General features: G+C 39.6%; 1 protein-coding gene across 1 annotated transcript in view; it reads right to left on the bottom strand.

Moving 5' to 3' along the window:
* Appl1 (adaptor protein, phosphotyrosine interaction, PH domain and leucine zipper containing 1) overlaps positions 1–15539 on the bottom strand; it is a gene marked incomplete at its 5' end in the record, with an annotated part of 31962 nt that extends 16423 nt beyond the window's left edge. The window contains 10 exon segments of the mRNA XM_005387408.2: positions 186–374; positions 1032–1190; positions 2238–2320; positions 3253–3399; positions 6923–6981; positions 7716–7757; positions 9413–9500; positions 12562–12633; positions 13517–13576; positions 15441–15539. Coding sequence (XP_005387465.2) covers positions 186–374; positions 1032–1190; positions 2238–2320; positions 3253–3399; positions 6923–6981; positions 7716–7757; positions 9413–9500; positions 12562–12633; positions 13517–13576; positions 15441–15539 — 998 coding nt within the window.
* Positions 15540–19478: the final 3939 nt, after the last annotated feature.

The raw sequence follows: 19478 nt of genomic DNA, 5'->3' as shown, positions 1-19478 counted from the left end.
ATTTCCAGTGACCAAGCTCTGAACACCAAATCACAATTCACTCATTTCTGTAAGATTAAAAACCAAATTATCTTAATACACAGTGAATCTAAAATGTCTGTAACATTTCTGAACAAAAGGAATTATCCTGCATTTCAGCAGTTTAAAATATTAGAGATTTCACTAATTGTAGAAAAAATACTAACTTTTTTCCATCGAAAGAGGTGATCTGAAAACAGTATCGCCTGTCTTCGCAGTCCACCGCCATCACCGAACAATTGTCTATGTCCATGGCCAGGCCTCCGGCTACATCTCCACGGGCCTGGCTCATTAAGTTTCCACCCTGCGTGAAGTAAAACTGTCTGTCCCAAGTAGACGACACCAAGCCTGTTTTACTAAATGAAGAAAGTACATTCACATTTTAATAGCAACACACCTGAGATGGTCTCATCAGCCAACCGCAAGATAACAGGTTGCAAAGAATCAACTTGCAAAAAAGGCATCCAAGTGTCAACAAAACATAAATACAGTTGTTTTAGTCTCTAAATGAATTTATGTTTGAATGTGTGCAGTTTCCAAAGCAAGGCTGGAAATTATCAAATCGCAGCTGTTTTAGAATGACGATCCATAAAATTTAAGTTATAGTCCAATATTCCAAGGAAATAAATTCAAAATGACAAATTTTACTTCTTACTTTACCCCTGAGCTTCTCTTCAGATGAACACTAAAATCTGACCTGATGTTATAATTATGTAGATTTTAAAGCACGTAAATGACATCTAATAGTATTCACACTGTGACAGATTTAAGCTCAAATTAGTTTCATTTCTTTTGTAACTCTAAATTATGCAACAAATACCTAGGTAGAATTTTCCTTTGAAAAGTATTCATGTACTGACTGCATCTGTCAACAAGTTCACATACATACTAGTCCCACTAAAAACCTTACCTTCAGTAAAATCAAAACACTTGGCACACAGTATCAACTATGTATTATATTCATTTCATGTTACAAGATATAGAATATATGAAAATAGCAACCATTTCCTTACTTCCTAGCATTTAGGTATCCAGCCTTTCGGGTTAAATTTCGATTAACAGGAAATCTGGTGGGGTCTGGGTCAGGCACATACAGAGGGTCACTGGCTACTTCCAAATCCTCTATTGTCTGCTGCATGGTCTCCACGTCACCGTCCATTTCCCTGCGAACGCTAACACATGGAACAGATTACTTACTATCAGTCAAAGGAACAAAGGACATCTTGATAATCAGGTTTACCTATATATTTGGGTTTTTCTCCTATGTATTTGTTTTGTACATATTTTCTTAAAAGCAGTGGCACAGGTAGTTGAAGCAATTCAAGTATATTTAGACACTTTGAAAATAATACATTTAAAAACTACTGAAGCCATGCTGAATGCCTCACTCTGGAAGGCTTTTCAAACTGCTATGTCCTGTGCCTTTAAAACATAATCATCACCAGGTGTGGTGGCACACGCCTGTAATCCCAGCACTTGGAAGGCTGAGGCCCTATCTCAAGAAACAAAACACAATCATTCTCAGGGCCAGGAACAGAGCACAGTGGTACGGCACCTGCCTAGCATGCTCAAGGCCCTGGGTTTAATCTCCAGCACTGCCCAAAGGGAAAAAATCACTGTCCTCTCTCTCCACACCTATGACTGCCCGTATCACTGCTCAAACTTCCAAACTCACTGAGAACGCTAGCTTCTCCACCTAAGCTTTGACAGAATAAAAAACAAGATTTAGCTAGTAATCTCCCCAGGCACGCCCCACACTACAGTATGAAGCTAATTTCACTTATGAATAATTACTACGACGTGTCTATTCTATTCAAATATAAAAGCTAGCCCTGAAAACCTTCATTAAATTTGACATTGTCATGAAATTATGAGTTTACAGTCTAAATTGGGAGTGGTAGCACATGCATGCAATCCTAGCACTCAGGAGGCTAAGAAGGAGGATCGTGGTGAATTCAAGGCCAGCCTGGGCTACAGAGTGAGACCGTGTCTCAAAAAAAAAAAAAAAAAAAGAGTCTATATTCTAGAGAAAAGGCGGCAAGAAAAGGAAAGAAAAAGAAAGGAGAGGACAGTGGGGAGAGGCATCCTCAAACCATGTGAGAAACACAGTAGGGGAAATACTCCCTCGGGAAATTAAGTGGAAATACTTTTAAATTTTGCATTTAGCTGTTAATTTATTCACCACACTTCATTTTCAATCTTAAGGAAAAAATACTTACTTCTGCACACTTGTTCCAATATTAGCTAAAAATTCTTCCAGTTGTTCACTGAGATTTTCAGAACCCATCTTAAAGAAACTTATCTGAGATGAAAGAAGGATGGATACAAGCACAAACACGTACAAAAAATTACTTAAATATTTAAATAAATCATATAAGCAATCTCTAAGGCACATGGTTAAGTAAAAAAACAACAAAGGACTCTTCCATTTTCTAACACTGGGTACAAGGCACAATCCTAATGCACATCCTTTTATACTTTTTAACAGAAAACTAATGCAAATGTATGGTAAATTTTTTAAAACTGGAAAGTAAATTTTAGAGCATTTCAAATAAACCATATGGATAAACTATTTCATGTTTATGACAGTGATAAGCTTTATATCTGAGGAATAATGTACCCTTTTATCTGAAGGGGAATATTCAAGTTTCTTTACTGGGGGGAGGCGGTTAGGGTACTGCGAATCGAACTCTGCACCACTGAGCTAAATCCCTGACCCCTCAAGTGCCTTTAAATTCTTGATTTTTAAAGAACTAGCATCGTATCTCAGATTTCTCAAAGCTCAGTTTACTAGCTTCCTTCCTGTTGCATACCCCTTTGGGTACCTTAGAGTTTATCTCCCATTTTTAACTCAGGAACATGGGACAAACTCAAACTTGCTCATTCTCTTGCAGATTATGCAACAAGAGTGAGTAGAGGCTCTGGCTACAGCAGAACTCTCTGTGATTCACTTGATTTTCTGTTCCTGTTCCCAACTGGGATGGACAAGGCCAAAAAGCAAGGGCATTGATCTCATGTACTCTACACCACTTGAGATCGTTATCTGCAAGGGAAACTTCCTTAAAATAGTGCATCAATGACATTTTAAAATTATTATTTAAAGTAATTTTTAGAACCCAGACACAAATGAGGATACTGGCAATTGTTGGTAGTATCTTCACATTTAATGTAAATATCAGGCTTGACAGGAATCTTCTGGGATGATTATAATCCAAAATATAGTATGGCATGTACCTGAGCTTGCATGTACCCAAGGAGAGGTTCTAACAGTGCTATCTTCTTCTTGTACTGAAGAGTATTTAATGCACAGAAATAATGCATCATGGTCTGGTGCTGTTTTTTCCTGGAAGTGTACACATCTTCTGTCACTTCGTACTTTATCTTTGAATGAAAAGATTTAAAACAGCATTATGCACCTAATTTGGGGTTACCTTCAGTAGTTATCTACAGGGAAAAACCTACCAAAAAAACACTGTTATCGCTACCAATCAAACATAACTTTTGTTTTCTGATCTATTAGAAATCCTTCAACATATTAGCTAAGCTGTTTTTCTGTTTAACTACCAAACACATCGTTAATAAGGTGCAGATCCACGTTATCATTAGAGACGTAAATATCTAAAGTAGGTATGGCAGAGAAAGTCGGCCGCACGGAAGAAAGGCAGACAACTGCTAGTGACTTCGCCATCGGTGTCTGGCTGCAGTCAGTTCACGGCATGGACTCTCCCTCCTGGTTCTCTACCTACTGCTCTCCCTCTGTCCCACAGGCTTGTCTTCCTCACTCCTCCTATAATATGTGCTCCAAGTTCTCTTACTCAGACAACAGGTGTTTACTGAACACTTCTTGTATAATAGGCATGACAGTCTTCTCCCTTCTTTCTCTCTTAGCGTACCTGATCAAGAACATCCCAATAGGCTGGGGAGGTGGCTCGGTGGTAGAGCACTTCTCTAACATGCGCAAGGCCCTGGGTTCAATCCCCAGCACCACACACACACACACACACACACACACACACACACACACAGGAAAAAAGAACATCCCAATGCATCACTGACTTAGGGATCACACATTTTTACCTCCTGCTCTCACTCTGCCCAGGACCAGAGGAAGCGTATCTCTAGCTGGATGTAATGCGTGTGTAATACATGTGTGTTTATGGAAATTTACAAAACAGAAGGCAAAAAACCTGCTCTTCTATTTTATTTCTTAGCTCTCAATTACTCCAGGACCTATCAATTATCCAAATAATCTAATACTTACTTTCCATTCCCCAAAAGCCTTGGCTTATGAAATATCTCGCAGCCAGGACTAATGGCCACCTTTTAGTCCCAGCTACTGGGGAGGCTGAAGAAGGAGGACCGAAAGTTCAGGGCCAGCCTGGACAATTTAGTAAGACCCTACTGCAAAGTAAAAAATAAGGGGAGGACAGTGTGAAAGCAGTGGGGGGACAAGCTCTATCATGTAGAGGTGCAAATTCTCTATGATGAATGTGATCGTTATGTGTATCTAAAATGTACCAATAAAATCTAATCAAAAAAATAAGTAAATGAATAAAAATAAAGCCAGGCATGGTGGCACACACCTGTAATCCTAGTACTCAGAAGGCTAAGGCAAGAGGACTGCTGAGAGTTCGAGGCCAGCCTGGGCTACAAAGTAAGACCCTGTCTTAAGAAACACAAAACTTAAAAACATAAAAATAAACACTAGAATGGACTGGGAAAGTAGCTCCGTGGCAGTGCACCGCAGGGTCGATCCCCAGCAGTGTAAAAAGTACCCCTTCCTCTCCTCCCTCAGTGACATTATTTGAGACCCTTACGGTACCCTGCGAACTGCTCCAAAACCTCTTCCCTGGACTGTGTCTCGGCCTCTTCTCGTTTGCATTGGTGCTTCTGTCCTACCACGCAGGGCGCCAGGGCGTTTACCCAGCTAGAGTCCCTGTGGCTGTTCAATTCTTCTAATGCACATCTCAGGCCGCAAGCACAGTGAGCTGGCCTCAAACCACTTCTCTGCTGTCATTTCTGCTACACGTCCCCAAAGACCTCCCAAGTTCCAGACACACGAGAATGATTCTTTCCAATCACCACCAAAATAATTATAACTCGAATTTAGTGAAAGTTCCGGTAAGACAGATACTCTGCATGCATTACCTAACTTCCTCTTCAAATATAGTGGGTTTTGTTCTTTTTTGATAGGAAAATAAAGGTTTGAGATTAGGCAGAACTACATGACATCAGGGAAGTGAGCGGCAGAGCTGAGACTTGTTCCCAGTCTGACTCCAGGGCAAGTGCTCCCAACCTTGACCTTCTCCCAGCTCCACCAGGTGCCTCTGCAAAGGATTTTTAAGGGAAAAAAAAAAAGCTCCTCTCTCCACATCAGTGACAGCCACTCACCTTCAGTGCAAATGTCACCTTCTAAAGTACAGTATTTCCCAGTTCATCAATGAGAGCCCTCCTGTGCTCTTAGCATTTTAGTAAAACCTCTGTTTTTGCGATTAACTCTCATTAATCCATGCCGTCTCTTTATCCTTGTACTCTGGCACTTAGTCCAGTCCTATGCATTTATACAAAAGCCTTCAATAAATGTGGAGGAGCCACTCCATGAGGGCAGGAGTGGAGCCTACTCATACTGTTCCTACTCATACTGAAAGCAGGTGCTCAATAAACTTTTTATTTTTTTTTTATGTTTTTGAGATAGGGTCCTGCTATGCACTTCAGGCTGGCCTTGAGCTCACTTTGTAGCCCAGGCTGGTCTCGAACTCGCAAGGATCCTCCTGCCTCAGCCTCCTGAGAAATTTTTTACATTAAAAAAATGGTGAAAGAATGTTTTTTAAAGACTTGCAACAGCCAGATGCAATGTAAAATATGCCAAATCTTATACGTAGGGCCTTTAACTACTTCTCTAAGGCAAAGAGACTAACAGAGATCTATAAATGTACACATTTTATCAGTATCTGCACCATCAAGCCGTTTGTGAACTAAAACTAGAAAGGGCAAGCAGGCCTGGGGACGCTCCCATTCATGGTCACAGCGGCTGAGGTGCAGCAAATACCACCCTGCGTGAATTCCCGCGGGCACTCACGATGTTTGTACCAGCAGCGGCAGCCAAGGTCACACACGGCAAGACCCAGGCATAGCGATCACCTCACTCCCAAGCACCTAGAAGGCCTACACAGCAAGCCTGGATTAGGCCCTGGAGAGAAAGCTAATCTAAGGAACACCCAGATAAACCTGTTAATATTCTGTTCTTTAATCGTTACTTGACTGCATTTCTCAAGTACAGTAAAATATGTCTGGACTTCACCCCTTGAAGTATCAAAAGACAAATAACCCTTTAAATGAAGAGGGCCTCATAACAGTTTTTCTGAATTATGTATGTAGCAACCCAACCTTTTTTTGGTACCAGGAATCAAACTCAGGACCTGGCACTTGCGAGGCAGGCGCTGTGCCGCTGAGCTACATCCCTGGCCCTCAACTTACTGACTATCATATTTTATGAGACATTTCTGAGTAGTACACATATGGTCAAACAAAAACAGCGTACCCACTGCTATCAAAATACACAGCAGAAAGAGGCAGTGTGATACTGGGCATCAGTAAGTAAGAGGCAGGGATACCGGGCATCAATTCTACTTCTAGAATAGTTATGTTCCATTATAACAAATTCACCAGAAGAAAAGTATTTTGTTTAAAGACACCAACAACTATTAGAAAGGTTTTAAACCAAGAATAAAGTAAATGCAAAAAAACTTAAAAATTTAAAAAATGTTTTTCTTTAAAAAAATATAAAAAATAAACTAAATACAATACAACAAAGCATACACATGAACTGCTGGCTCTATTTTCAAGCAGGGAAAACCACGTGAGGGAACAGTCATTACTGTGAGGGAGCACGCAGGTACCCTACCTTATCATTCTCTTTTTTTTTGGACAATCGGCTGTATCTGTTAATCGCAGCATCATGATCTAGAAGGCAGAAATGAGTGCTGACAACCATCCGGCAGTACTCCGCAAAGCCTACGAATGCTCTAAACGCTCCTCACACATGCATCTTTCTCCAAACATACTAGAACAAGAATTCCCTACCATACGATCATCATACTCAAATTTCCCCACAGCCAAGTGTCCCTTAAACTGTGTCTACTTATCAAACTCGTAAATAAAAAATCCCAAAGAAAAGATAATCCACTAAAAGGTTTTTAAAGTATTTTTAATCCAAAAATAGCAAATGCTCATTAAATAAAAATTGGAATATACAGAAAAACAAGGGAAGTAAAAGTTTTTAGTTATTTTGGGGTTTTTTTGGTTTTTTGACACAGGGTCTCATGTAGTCCAGGCTGGCCTTGAACTCACTATGTAGCTCAGGCTGGCCTCAAACTCACAATAATCCCCCTGCCTCAGCCTCCTAAATGCTGGGATTATGGCATGCACCACCAGGCCCAGCATGGAAGGTAAAGTATTGTATCACCTTTTTAGACATTATGAATAGTAAACTGGAAGACTGATACAATAAGTTTTTAAATTTTTTCTTGCAAACAGGGTATTCAAGCAACACTGATTTAAATAATATTCACTTGAGGTTTGAATTAGGTTCATTTTTTTCAATTATTACAAAGAACTGACCATGCTATAAACTGATAAATGCATCAAAAAAAAATAAGTATATAAAGTATTAAGAAAAAAAAGTATTCAGGGCTTACCATTACTAGCAATCTGAAACACTTCCTTTAATGTTAGAATTTCTGAAAAGGTTCAAGAATAATTTCTGTTAGCATATTTATGAAATACCTTAAAGTTTGTTTACAAAGCAATAAATGCCACTAAAACTACCGTTAAAACTCTAGTATTTTATACTTTTACACTTAAGGTGTAAAATTACTGTATGTGTCAGCTAGTCTGTGAAACATTTACTCTCCTTGGCAACAACTACCCCACCAAAAAAATCTACTTGATACAAATGAGTAATATGACACGAAACAAATTTCAAAACCCATTATTGTGTTACAATACGCCAATATTATGACTTAGTGCTTATTAACTCATCTTCTGACATATGATTCTCACAATTTCAAATGCTGAATGAGAAAAAAGCTCATTTTATCGCTAAGATTACGCCACTTGGTCCCCTTGTATCATGGAGAAAAAGACTGTTTCGTGACCTTAGAAATAACCATTCCTTTTTTTTGTACTGAAAATTGAACTCAGGACCTTGTGATTGCCAGGCAGGCGCTGTGCCGGTGGGCTACAGCCCCAGCCCGAAATAACCATCGTTAAGGATCATTACAATTACTTACTCCGTCTCGGCCATATATTTGTCTTTATTCCATGTATAGTTTAATTATTTTACAAACGACTGATACATTATTAGCTCATTGTTTCTATTCCATCTGCATATTTTAGAAATAAGTCTATATAAATGAATTTATAAATTATGAAAAAAAGATCCAATTCTACAAAACGCTCGCTTTTTCACCTAGCAACAGTAAATGGACAAAACATCCACAAACTACTAAGTCACTAAGTTGTGAGATGTGCCAGCTCCTCTACTCCTCCCACTGCCCCAGCCCAAACGAATCTCCACACTCTGCGCCGGAGCCCAACTGAGGCCCTGATCATACATCGCTGCCCTCTCACAGCTTCTCAGTCCAGTCTCCCAGACACCGAATCTACTCTATTTCTTCCTCCAAAAAACAGAAAGACTGTATCTCTTTACTCCTTACATACCTCCACTGGCTTCTCTGGTCATAAACTCAGGCTCGCCTTCAGCATGATGTAATCTACTTCTAAATTCCCTCCTGCCCCGCCCCAGTACCGTAAACCCAACATGGCAGCCACAGTGAATTCCTCATTACCCTCAAAACAAGCTAAGCATCTCCGAAACCTGTACCTCTGCGCGTTTTAGTCCCTCTAACAGAAAACGGCTCGCTTCTGGCAAGTTCCTCCCCACTCCCCAGGGCCCACATCTTCACGAACCCTTTCTGACCTCCCCTCCGCGCCCCACAGCACCTTCCCACTCCCTGATTCCGAGAGACACACTGTGGGTTTACCACCTCCTCTAGGGTCTCCCAAGGGCAGGGATTTCTTACCGCTCTTTGTCAGTATCTATGTCAGTAGCTATCCAGAGCGCCTATAAACATCCGGAGAGCGACTGAAGTAAACGCAGCCGAGGCTGTGGTCAGAGACGGTTAGGTACAGAGTAATCACATTTTACAGCACGCAGCTGACAACTGACAAACAACACAAGCTTGAGGCTGGGGATTTAGCTCAGCGGCAAAAGCGCCTGCCTGGCAAGCGCAAGGTTGTGAGTTCAGTTCCCGGTACCGGAGAAAAACCAAAAAAAATTTAAAAAAAATTAAAAAATAAAATAAAACAAACAACACAAGCTTGACTTCAGTACCTTTCAGATCTCTTTCTTTAAACTGGGTGATGGGGAACATCATGGCGTCGGCAAGCTGAGTTGAAAGGACCGCGTGACACGAGCTGAGCTAGTTAAGAAAAAAAGACCAGAGAGGCCAAATAACTAACAGATAACATTTACAATAAATGTCTACAGAGACATTTAACCAGTCTTACGTAAACGAAACAGAACTACTTTAAAAGGCTGACATACTTTATACAAGAAAACACTAAAAACTCTGATATAGTACAAAATACTGTACAGTCAAAATTTTCCATTTAAAACTCTTAAACTAAAACAGGAAGATCCTGGATTTAGCAATGACTTCTTAGCTATGACAGCAAGTGTACAAGGAACAAAAGAAAATGTAATTTGGACTTCATCAAAATTAAAAACTTATGTGTGTCAAATGATACTATCCAAAAAGTGAAGATAATTCACATAACAGAGTAAGATATTTGCCAACGACCTATCTAATAAGTTTGTACCTAGAATAGAGAACTCTTACAATACAAATAACTCAATTAAAAAATGGATAAAGAGCTGGGTAGAGTGGTACGTACCTATAACCCCAGCACTCCATGAGGCTGAGGCAGGAGGACCACAAGTTTGCAAGCTCAAGGCCAGCCACAGCAACTTAGTGATTTGGTGAGACCAAGTCTTAAAATAAAAATAATAAAAGGTCTGGGGATGTACCTCAGTATGAAGGCCCTGGGTTCAATCCCCAGTACTGAAAAAAAAGAAAAAGTTGTCGGGAACAAGGATATAGTAAAGGGAGAACCTTGCTCCTTGCTCAGGGGAATATAAATGGTATGAGCATTATAAAAAAATGTGATCTTATACTCTGAGTAACTAATTTATAGGTAACAACACGCAATGTATTAATCATTGCTACTCTCCAATTATCCTTTTTTGAAATTTTTTTTCCTCTAAAATAAAATTAAAGGCCGGGTGTGGTGGCGCATGCCTGTAATCCCAGCACTCCAGAGACTGAGGCAAGAGGATAGTTATAAGTTCAAAACCAGCCTTGGCTACAAAGTGAGCTAATGGCCAGCCTGAACTGCACAGCAAGATCCTGTCTCAAAAAAACTAAATTAATTAATTAGTTGATTAAAATAAAGTTTTAAAAAACCAGTTTGGTGATTCCTCAAACAGTTAAACATAACTGGGTACGGTGGTGCATGCCTGTAATCTCAGGATTCGGGTGGCTAAGGCAGGAGGATCACTCTGGGCTACACAGTGAGTTCAAGGCCAGCCTGAACCATATAGTAAGACCTTGTCTTAAAAAAAGAAAAAGTCAAACACAAATGATCAAGCAATCCCACTCTGGGTATATACCCCAAAGAACTGTTGTTTAGTGTTCAACAAAACAAACTTGCATATGAATGCTGTAGTACTGTTTTAACTAGCCAAAAGGTGGAAACTCAAATGTCCATAATAAATGGATAAACACAGTGTGCTATATCCATATAATGAAATTTTTATTCAGCAAAAAATAAATAAATATGAAATTAAGTGCTGACTCATATTACAACACAGATAAACCCTGAACACATGCTAAGTAAAAGCAGACAGACACAAAAGTCCGCAAAATATAAGGGTCTATTTATGTTAAGTATACAAAACTGGAAAATCTATAGAGACAGAAGGTGGACTAGTGGTTGCTAGGAACTAGGGAGAGCCGGAAGATGACGGTAACTTTTCCAGGGCAGGCGGTTTCCCTAGAGACAATGAAAATGTTCTAGAACTAGAGAACGGTGAGGGGTGCGCAACGTTATAAACATACTTAAGTTTCACGAGTGGCAAGTTTTGTATGTATTTATCACAATTTTTTAAAAATGGAAAACATCCCAATTCTTTTTTTTTGGTATCGGGAATCAAACTCACAACCTCGAGTTTGCCAGGCAGGTGCTGAGCCACTGAGCTATATCCCTGGCCCAACATCCCAATTCCTTTTTTTTTCTCATTCCAATTCTTGTAAGTATTATTTCTTTGTATTAATCTCCTAGGATAATGTGTTATAATGAGTTAGAAAGATTTTTTTAAGTTGGCCTGGGGGTATAGTTCAGTGTTAAGAGGGCTTGCCTAGCAGGCACATATATCCAGTTAAAGGCAGTAGTAATGGTTCATGTCCAAAAAAAAAAAGGACCGTTCACTGCCACAACTGAGAATATTAAGATTCCCCATACATTTCTCACTGCTAGCTTCCAGTTTTTTGGTGTTTTTTTTTTAATTATTTGTTATGACAAATGGTTTAAGATATTAAGGGTTGATTTTGCTGTTTGAGATAAAAGGATTAAGGACTGGACAGTATAAACATGTAAATCTGCTTTGGCTTTTCTTCTGTGTGTGTTTTCCAAGGTCTTAAATGTTCATTCTATTTAATTATCCATCCTTGTATTCCTAATTTTGGGTTTTTTTTTTTTTTTTGGTTTTAATTTATTTTTTTGAGAGAGTCTCACTATGTAGTCCAGACTGGGCTTGAATGCACTTATTGGCCTAGGTTAGCCCTGAACTCATGACAATCCTCCTGCTTCAGCCTCCTCAGTGCTAGGATTACAGATATTCATCTCTGTATCCGACTATTCCTAATTTGGTATTCACAAAAATTTAAAAAATGGTCAGTAAGGCAGTTCATTTCAGCATGTTCTAAATAATGGTCACTTCTTAATCTTAGGGAGTTTTAAAGTTGAAGAACAATCATTTATAAAATATTTTCCTAAGTAGTCTGTTAACAAAAATAATGAGATTAATAATAACAGTAACAATAATAACAACAGTAATAACAACAATTATAAGGATGATAACTGAACAGTAAATGTTGCTTCACGGCGAAAGAAAAATCACAAAGGGCTTGGCTACGGCTATGGCTTCATCTCTCTTTCCCCGCCCTCATCAAGTAACACAGGAGTGATACATGGGCCGGGAGTACAGAAAGCCCATCCTGAAGCTTCTTCCTGGAAAACAATTTGTTTTAACAGATAAAGTATTGTTTTAGGAGACAGAACCAGCGTGTGGAAATAAGATCCTTCTTCAGTAGTCTTTGTAACCAAGTTTTACTCCTATAATCAGAATAGAAGTTCCCAATTAAAGCTGAATAACTTGAGTAACAAATATGAGAACATCTATCCAACAAAAAGAACATTTACCTCATCTATAACTTTCGAAAACTGTTGTAAAGTAGAGCTCATAACTTCATCATCACCCCCCAATGGAAAACGCTGAAAAGAAACAGAGATAAAAGTCCAATACTATAGGAATCACGTGAACAACAACATCATAATTTACATTTTTTAGTAACCAGAAAACTAAAACTTTGAATAAGCTCCAAAAATGTCATTTAATAAAGCACAGTCATTTCAATAATTAATGAACATTAATTTACATGTTTGCTAAGGAACCAACTAACATGTTATATTACAATGCACAGAACACCAAAGTTTCAAGATTTTGTGTTAGCTCCAGTTCCCCTAATAACTAACCATGTAACCTTCAGTAAGCCTCAGTTTCTCCATTTATAAAAACAAAGTAGGGGCTGGGGAAGTTGGGGCTGGGGATTTAGCTCAGAGGCAAAAGCGCCTGCCTGGCGAGTGCAAGGTCGTGAGTTCGGTTCCTGGTACCGGATAAAAACAAAACAAAACAAAACAAAACAAAACAAAAAAAAAACAACAAAGTAAATAAGATAATCTCTGAATCTAACATGAAATCATTAAAACTACTCAGTATAATATATCAATGGCATATTCTGAGAATTCAAGAAAACTTAAGAATTCTATTTTAGTAGTAGTAGCAGTACTAGTAGTAGGGAACGAACCCAGAGCCTTCCACGGGGCTACATCTCCAGCCCTTTTTTTATTTTTTATTCTGAGACAGGTCACTAACCCAGGTTGGGTTTAAACTTCCAAATCTGCAATCTTCCTGCCTTAATCTCTCAGAACTGTGGGAATTACAGGCGTGTGCCACCACACCCACCCGAAGTTTAAGGATTCTTGGTGACAAAGTCTACTGTAGAAATACTCTGTCAATGCATATGCTAAAGCATGCATATATGTTTTTTATTTATTTTTTTTTTTAAAGCACCTTCTAAAACTTTGATGCACATACCTGTTTTTCATATTCTTTTAAAAGTTTCGAAGTCAGGTGTGTTGCTGCACTTAATTCATTCTGTGGAAAAATTGGCATTCAAATTAGCACAATATTACTAAAACAAGTTTTAACTGAAGATAACTAGGCCATTTTTACTTACTGTTACACAGATATTAAACAATGCATTTTTTAAAAACCCTCATTAAATCACTGGAAAGGCAAGTACCATTAAAGCATTTGAAAGGAAAACACAAATCAGGGGCTGGGGATTTAGCTCAGTGGCACAGCACCTGCCTGGCAAGCACAAGGTCGTGAGTTCAATTCCTGGTACCGGGTGGAAAAAATAAAAATAAAAATAAAAATAAAACAAATCACAAGAGACAGTGTCAAAGAACTCACTAATATCCCAGGTATGTTCTTTTTTGCTGTTGTCTGGCTAATCAAAAGTAAGCATTAGGGCCGGGGATACAGCTCAGCAGCACAAGTGCCTGCCGGGCAAGCGCAAGGTCCTGAATTCGATTCTCGGTACCAAAAATTTAAAAATTAAGTATTAAATATTTTAAAAGCTAGAAGTAAACTGTATAGAACATTAACAAAATTGTTATGGAGATTCTAGATGGGTGACTATTATTCTCTTCAGATGCCTATAGCAGACTATCATAAGCATTTAATAACAGACAATTAAGCCAGGTATGATGGTGCATGCCTGTAATCCCAGCGCTCGAGAGGCTGAGGCAGGAAGACTGCTATGAATTTGAAGCTAGCCTGTGGCTACATAGTGATTTCAAGGCCAGCCTGAACTACATAGCAAGACCCCGTCTCAAAAAACAAAACAAAACAACACACAACCAAAATGCGGTTGAGTTACTCATAACACAGTCATATTTAAGACTTTTCCATTTTAAAAATTCTTTTACAGTAAAAAATACAATGCAAAAATAATACTTTTTTCATATATTAATTAAATATATGTGGTCAAAAATTTGAGACAAGTAAAAAAACTAAACAACTACCATAGCAACTTTTTTTATTCTTTGGAGACAATGCCTCCCTCTGTAATGCAGACTGGCCTTGAACTCACTAGGTAGCCCAGGCTGGCCTCAAACTATTGGCAGTCCTCCTGCCTCAGCCTCCCTAGTACTGGGATTACAGGTGTGCACCACCACGCCCGGCCATAACGTTTTCATCTTTTTTTTTTTTTTTTCTTTTGGTAGTGGTGGTGGTCTTAGAAACCAGGGACGCTCTACCACTGTGCTATATTCCCAAACCTTTTATAAATTTCTTATTTCAAGAAAGTTTTTGCTAAGTTGTCCAGGAGGGACACAAACATTCTATCCTCCCGCCTCAGACTCCCTCGGTGCTGGGATTACAGGCGTGCACCATCATGCCCGGCTTATCACTGCAAACTCTAAGCACATAATGAAAATGTGAATCCAGAAAGAGAGAAGAATAAGGAAACAAAATTTACATTTGATTAATCGGAATGAAAGTACATCATAGAACCCCGGCTACTGTTAAAACTTACAATTAAGTTATACAAACTCAAGAGTTATGTCTATTCTATAAGAAAATCGCACCACAGCCTCCTTAAACTCATCTCCTTATACCCCAGAGCTGTATTAACTTTTTATTACCTTTTACTAACTAGAGACAGGCTGCCCTCAAATCCTCTGCTCAGAAAGGGGAAGTACCCCTGAGTTGCAGTAAGGAAGCCCTTACTGTTTGGGGAAGGGACAGAGGAGACAAAATCTTGTCACTTTTGCAGTGCTACAAAGCATACACTAGTAACGGAAAAGTAAGCTCTATAATACAACACACTTAATATTCATCCATCCTTTTCACAAATACTTCTCACCCAGGGCAGGGCTAGCACCAGTACACAAGACACAGGGCTTAACGGTTCCTTTGTAAACAGCGCTGTGTCAGCCCTTAGCTTTCTTACCTGTGCGTCATAAATCCGATGCATCGCTTGGTACAACTGGTTCATGTAGTTGGAAATAGCTGTAGCATCTTCTTCAAATACACCCAGTAAAGACCTTGTCTGAATAAAACAAACCAATAAATTTATGTTAAGTGGTACATAAATCAGATCAGATGGAAAAAATTTTTTCCCCTTACAAGAAGTAAAAATTCTAACATAATAGAACGCTACTATTTCTCAATTTTAATCTACTTTCCTGGGGATGAGGCGGCTGGGGATTGAACCGAGGGTCTCCACACTGCACACCCCCAGCCCTTTGTATTTTAAGAGACAGTCTCCCTAAGTGGCCCTGGCTAGGCTTGAATTCGTGCTCCTCCTGCCTCAGCGTCCGAAGAGTGCTGGGATCACAGGCACCCCTACCACGCCCAGCTCGCATCAGGGAATCTTGTTTGACTACTGCCATGCTGTTTTGTTTTGCTCTTTGGGGCACGAGGGGTCAAACTCGACCTCACGCTGCACCACTGAGCTAAAGCCCCAGCGCCACTACCACCATTCTTACGAAAAATCTCCCCCTTGCTTTTATTTTTTCCTCCAAAAATTGGCAATTTCAACTCAAAGAAGTATACATTTACTTATGATTACATGAAAAAGCTTCTATCTCAAAGCAGGGCTGAACAAGTTTTTGTTTTGTCTTGGTTTTTTATCTTGTTTTGTCTGCAGCGCGAGGGACTGAAGCTAGGCCCTCATACTTCCTAGGCAAGCGTTCAACCACTGTGCTACACCTGCAGCCCACGTTCCCTACTTATGGCGAAGAATATCAGGTTCAACACTGTATAATTACTATTTGTTTAAAGTTTGGAGCTAACGAAAATAGAATCAATATAATACCGTTATTCAATCAAAATGGCATTTATTATAAAATACACCACTTTCACACAAAATATTTTATTTCAAGTAAAATATGCTGGCAGTAAAGTTATGACAACGTTTTCTCATTTATTGATATTCTGACTACATTTACAGAAACAGACCCTTAGAATTTTATTACATGTGGCTTTCATGTAAACACAAAAAGGAAATACAAATGGCATAAATGTAATGCATTTCTAAAACTTTTTCACACTCAAGAGTTCAACTTGAGTGGGATATAGCTCAGTGGCACAAGCAAGCGCGAAGTCCTGAGTTTGATTCCCAGTACCCACAAAAAAAAAAAAAAAAAAAGAATTCAACTCTTGCTAAGGCGTGGTGGTGCATGCCTGTAATCTCAGCACTCAGGAGGCTGAGGCAGGAAGACTGCCATGAGTTCCAGGCCAACCCGGGCTACATAATGATTTCAAGGCCAGCCTGAACTACAAAGCGAGACCCTGTGTACAAAACAAAAAATAGTTATACTTTTATGAATCATTTTTTAACTCAAGTCATCAATATCCATATTTTCTCCAACATTATTCTTCTTGTTATCATGTGGAGGTGACAAGTATTTCTCAGAAGTACTCCACTTTAGGTGCTACTATTTTCTTACAAGCATGAGAAAAAATTACGATGATGGCGCTTTGCTTCCACCAGGTACAAAAGTTTTTAGGTAAACTGACTTGTTGGCTGAAGAGAAAGGCTGCACCTGGCTACTGTGCCAGTAGGAGAAATGAAAACCAAGCACTGTACATACATTTGTAGGCGATCACAAGCATATTACACCTGCCACTAGCTAAGAGCAACTGTCAAAATACCACCAACCCAAACTGGGTGTGCTGCAAGCCCACAGCCCCAGCCACTCAGCAGACTGAGGCAGGGTGTGCTTGAGCTACTGTAAATCAAAACTAAACAAGGGGGTGAGGGTGTAACTCTGTGATAGAACGCTTGGTTAGCATGTGGCTCTCAGTTCAATCCCCAGCACTAACTCGTTCACACAGAAACTGGCTGGCAGGTCACTTGTGATTAGATTAAATAATTAATTAAAAACTTCTATATTAAGAGCTTTAAAAGGTACCGTGCTTTTGTTACTCTAGATAAGACAGTCCAAACTGAGAACATTTATGATCAAGAGCATTCATGTCAGCTCTATTTATAAGAGCATTATTTTGGAAAAACTCTAGAAGACCAACAGTGGGAGCCAGGCAGTGTCACACTCCTGTCGTCCCAACTACTCAGGAGGCCAAGGCAAGAAGATCTGGCCACACAGTCTGGGCAACATAACAAGACTTCCTCTCAGACAAAAAAAAAAAAAAAATTTAAGAAAACAGGGGCTGGGGATATAGCTCAGCGGCACAAGCGCCTGCCTGGCAAGCGCAAGGTCCTGAGTTCGATGCCTGGTACTGTCAAAAAAAAAAAGAAAAAAAGAAAACATGCAGTCTCCAAATCTGTTTTATTCAGAAGATGTAATAACAAGGAAAGATACTTAAGCTATAATGTTAAAAGCAAGATAAAAATTGTTACCATACAGAGAGAGAAAAAGACTAAAATAAAGAAAGAAAATTACTATTAGGGTTTGCTGCTGGATTATTATTTTTAAAATCAGAGTCAAAAATGGTCTGGGGGGGAGTGTTTGTTTTGAGACAGTCTCACTTTATAGTTCAGGCAGGCCCCGAAGTTGCTTTGCAATCCAGGCTGGCCTGCCTCAGCCTCCCAAGTACTGGAATTATAGGCGTATGCCACCATGCCTAGGAAAAATCTGCAGGTCCAGAGACACTAAGTGCCTTGCCTTAAAGTAGAAGGTACTAAGGGGCGGTAAAAACTAAAACCTTTATTACCTCAATTCCAGATCAGGGCTTTTCATCCTGCCCACAAGTTTTCCCTAAGAATAACCTCCAAGCATCTTCCCTTTCTAAATCCCACTGTCCCAACTAATTTTCCCAAATAAATGTTACCAAGTTCAAACTGCCTCTAGAAACTGAAAAACTGCCAACGCAGTTATTTCAGTAAAAATTACTATAAAGCTGATATAAATGAGGCGTGCTTGTCAAAAAACACAACTAATTCTCAAAGTTCAAGATTATCTCTGCCTCTACAATTATGGTTAGGGCACTGTGTCACCCATTCTGATCTTATAATTTTTTTTTTAAAGTCACACAGGAGAAAGGGCAACCAGTTGAGGCCTACGAATAAAAAACTAAAATGACAAAGCACACCTCACCAATACAACCACAAAATTGTTGCGAATCATTTGAAACAAATATAACTTTGTCAATTTTTTTTTTTTTTTTTTTTTCCTACTGGGGATTGAACCCAGGGTACTAAAACTGAACTATATCCCCGGTCCTTTTAAAATTTTTTATTTTGAGACAAGGTCTCCGTAAGTCGTTAAATTGCCCTGGCTAAAACTGAACTTGTGATCCTCCTGCCTCAGCATCCCGGCGTGCTGGGATGACAAGCAAGCACAACCACGCCTGGCTTACAATTACACTGAGAATGTCATCAAGCAAATCTGAACCGGCTATACTGCACTGGCAGTTAAGATAAGCTGAATGTGGGTTTCTCTTTGTTGATTTAGGCTGATAAGGCTACATTACCAGCAAGCAACTGCCCTGGGAAGATAACTTTCAGGATGAAGAACAAATCAATTCTACAATCACAGCCCCATTTCAAGTTGGCAATTAAAAACGGGAGAAAAAAAATCCACGGCAGGAATGCCATCTGGGAAAGGAGTAGCTAGCTTTTTCCTCCTCTTTTTGAGGGAGAGGGGGTATATTAAACCGAAGACACGTGAGATACACATGCAACTGTATTTCTAAGTAAGCGAAATTGCAGAAAATGTGCATCCTAAGCGCACCCAGGAACACCTCAAATCGCCTGTGTGAAAGGTAGGCACGGAAATGACATTTCTTTACGCGAGTTAGAGCCCCAGCCAACACCTAATACAATTGATTTCATTCTTCAGTACTGAAAACGTAATCAAGTGTTTACACTTTCCAAACTGCCTTAAAGCAACCGCACCGGCATCATCCCCCAACGCACAAAACCCGGGGCTTTTATTTTGATGAGCGTTTCAGAGCCAAGTCCGCGGGGAGCGGCCGCGGCCGCGGAGCAGCGAAGGCGCCGCGCATCACGCGCCGAGCGCGGCTC

This window comes from Chinchilla lanigera, unplaced genomic scaffold (genome assembly GCF_000276665.1).
Source record: "Chinchilla lanigera isolate Chin_1 unplaced genomic scaffold, ChiLan1.0 scaffold00029, whole genome shotgun sequence".
Lineage (NCBI taxonomy): Eukaryota > Metazoa > Chordata > Mammalia > Rodentia > Chinchillidae > Chinchilla > Chinchilla lanigera.
The sequence above is the reverse complement of the archived record's forward strand: the minus strand, read 5'-3'. Positions and strand labels throughout refer to the sequence as shown.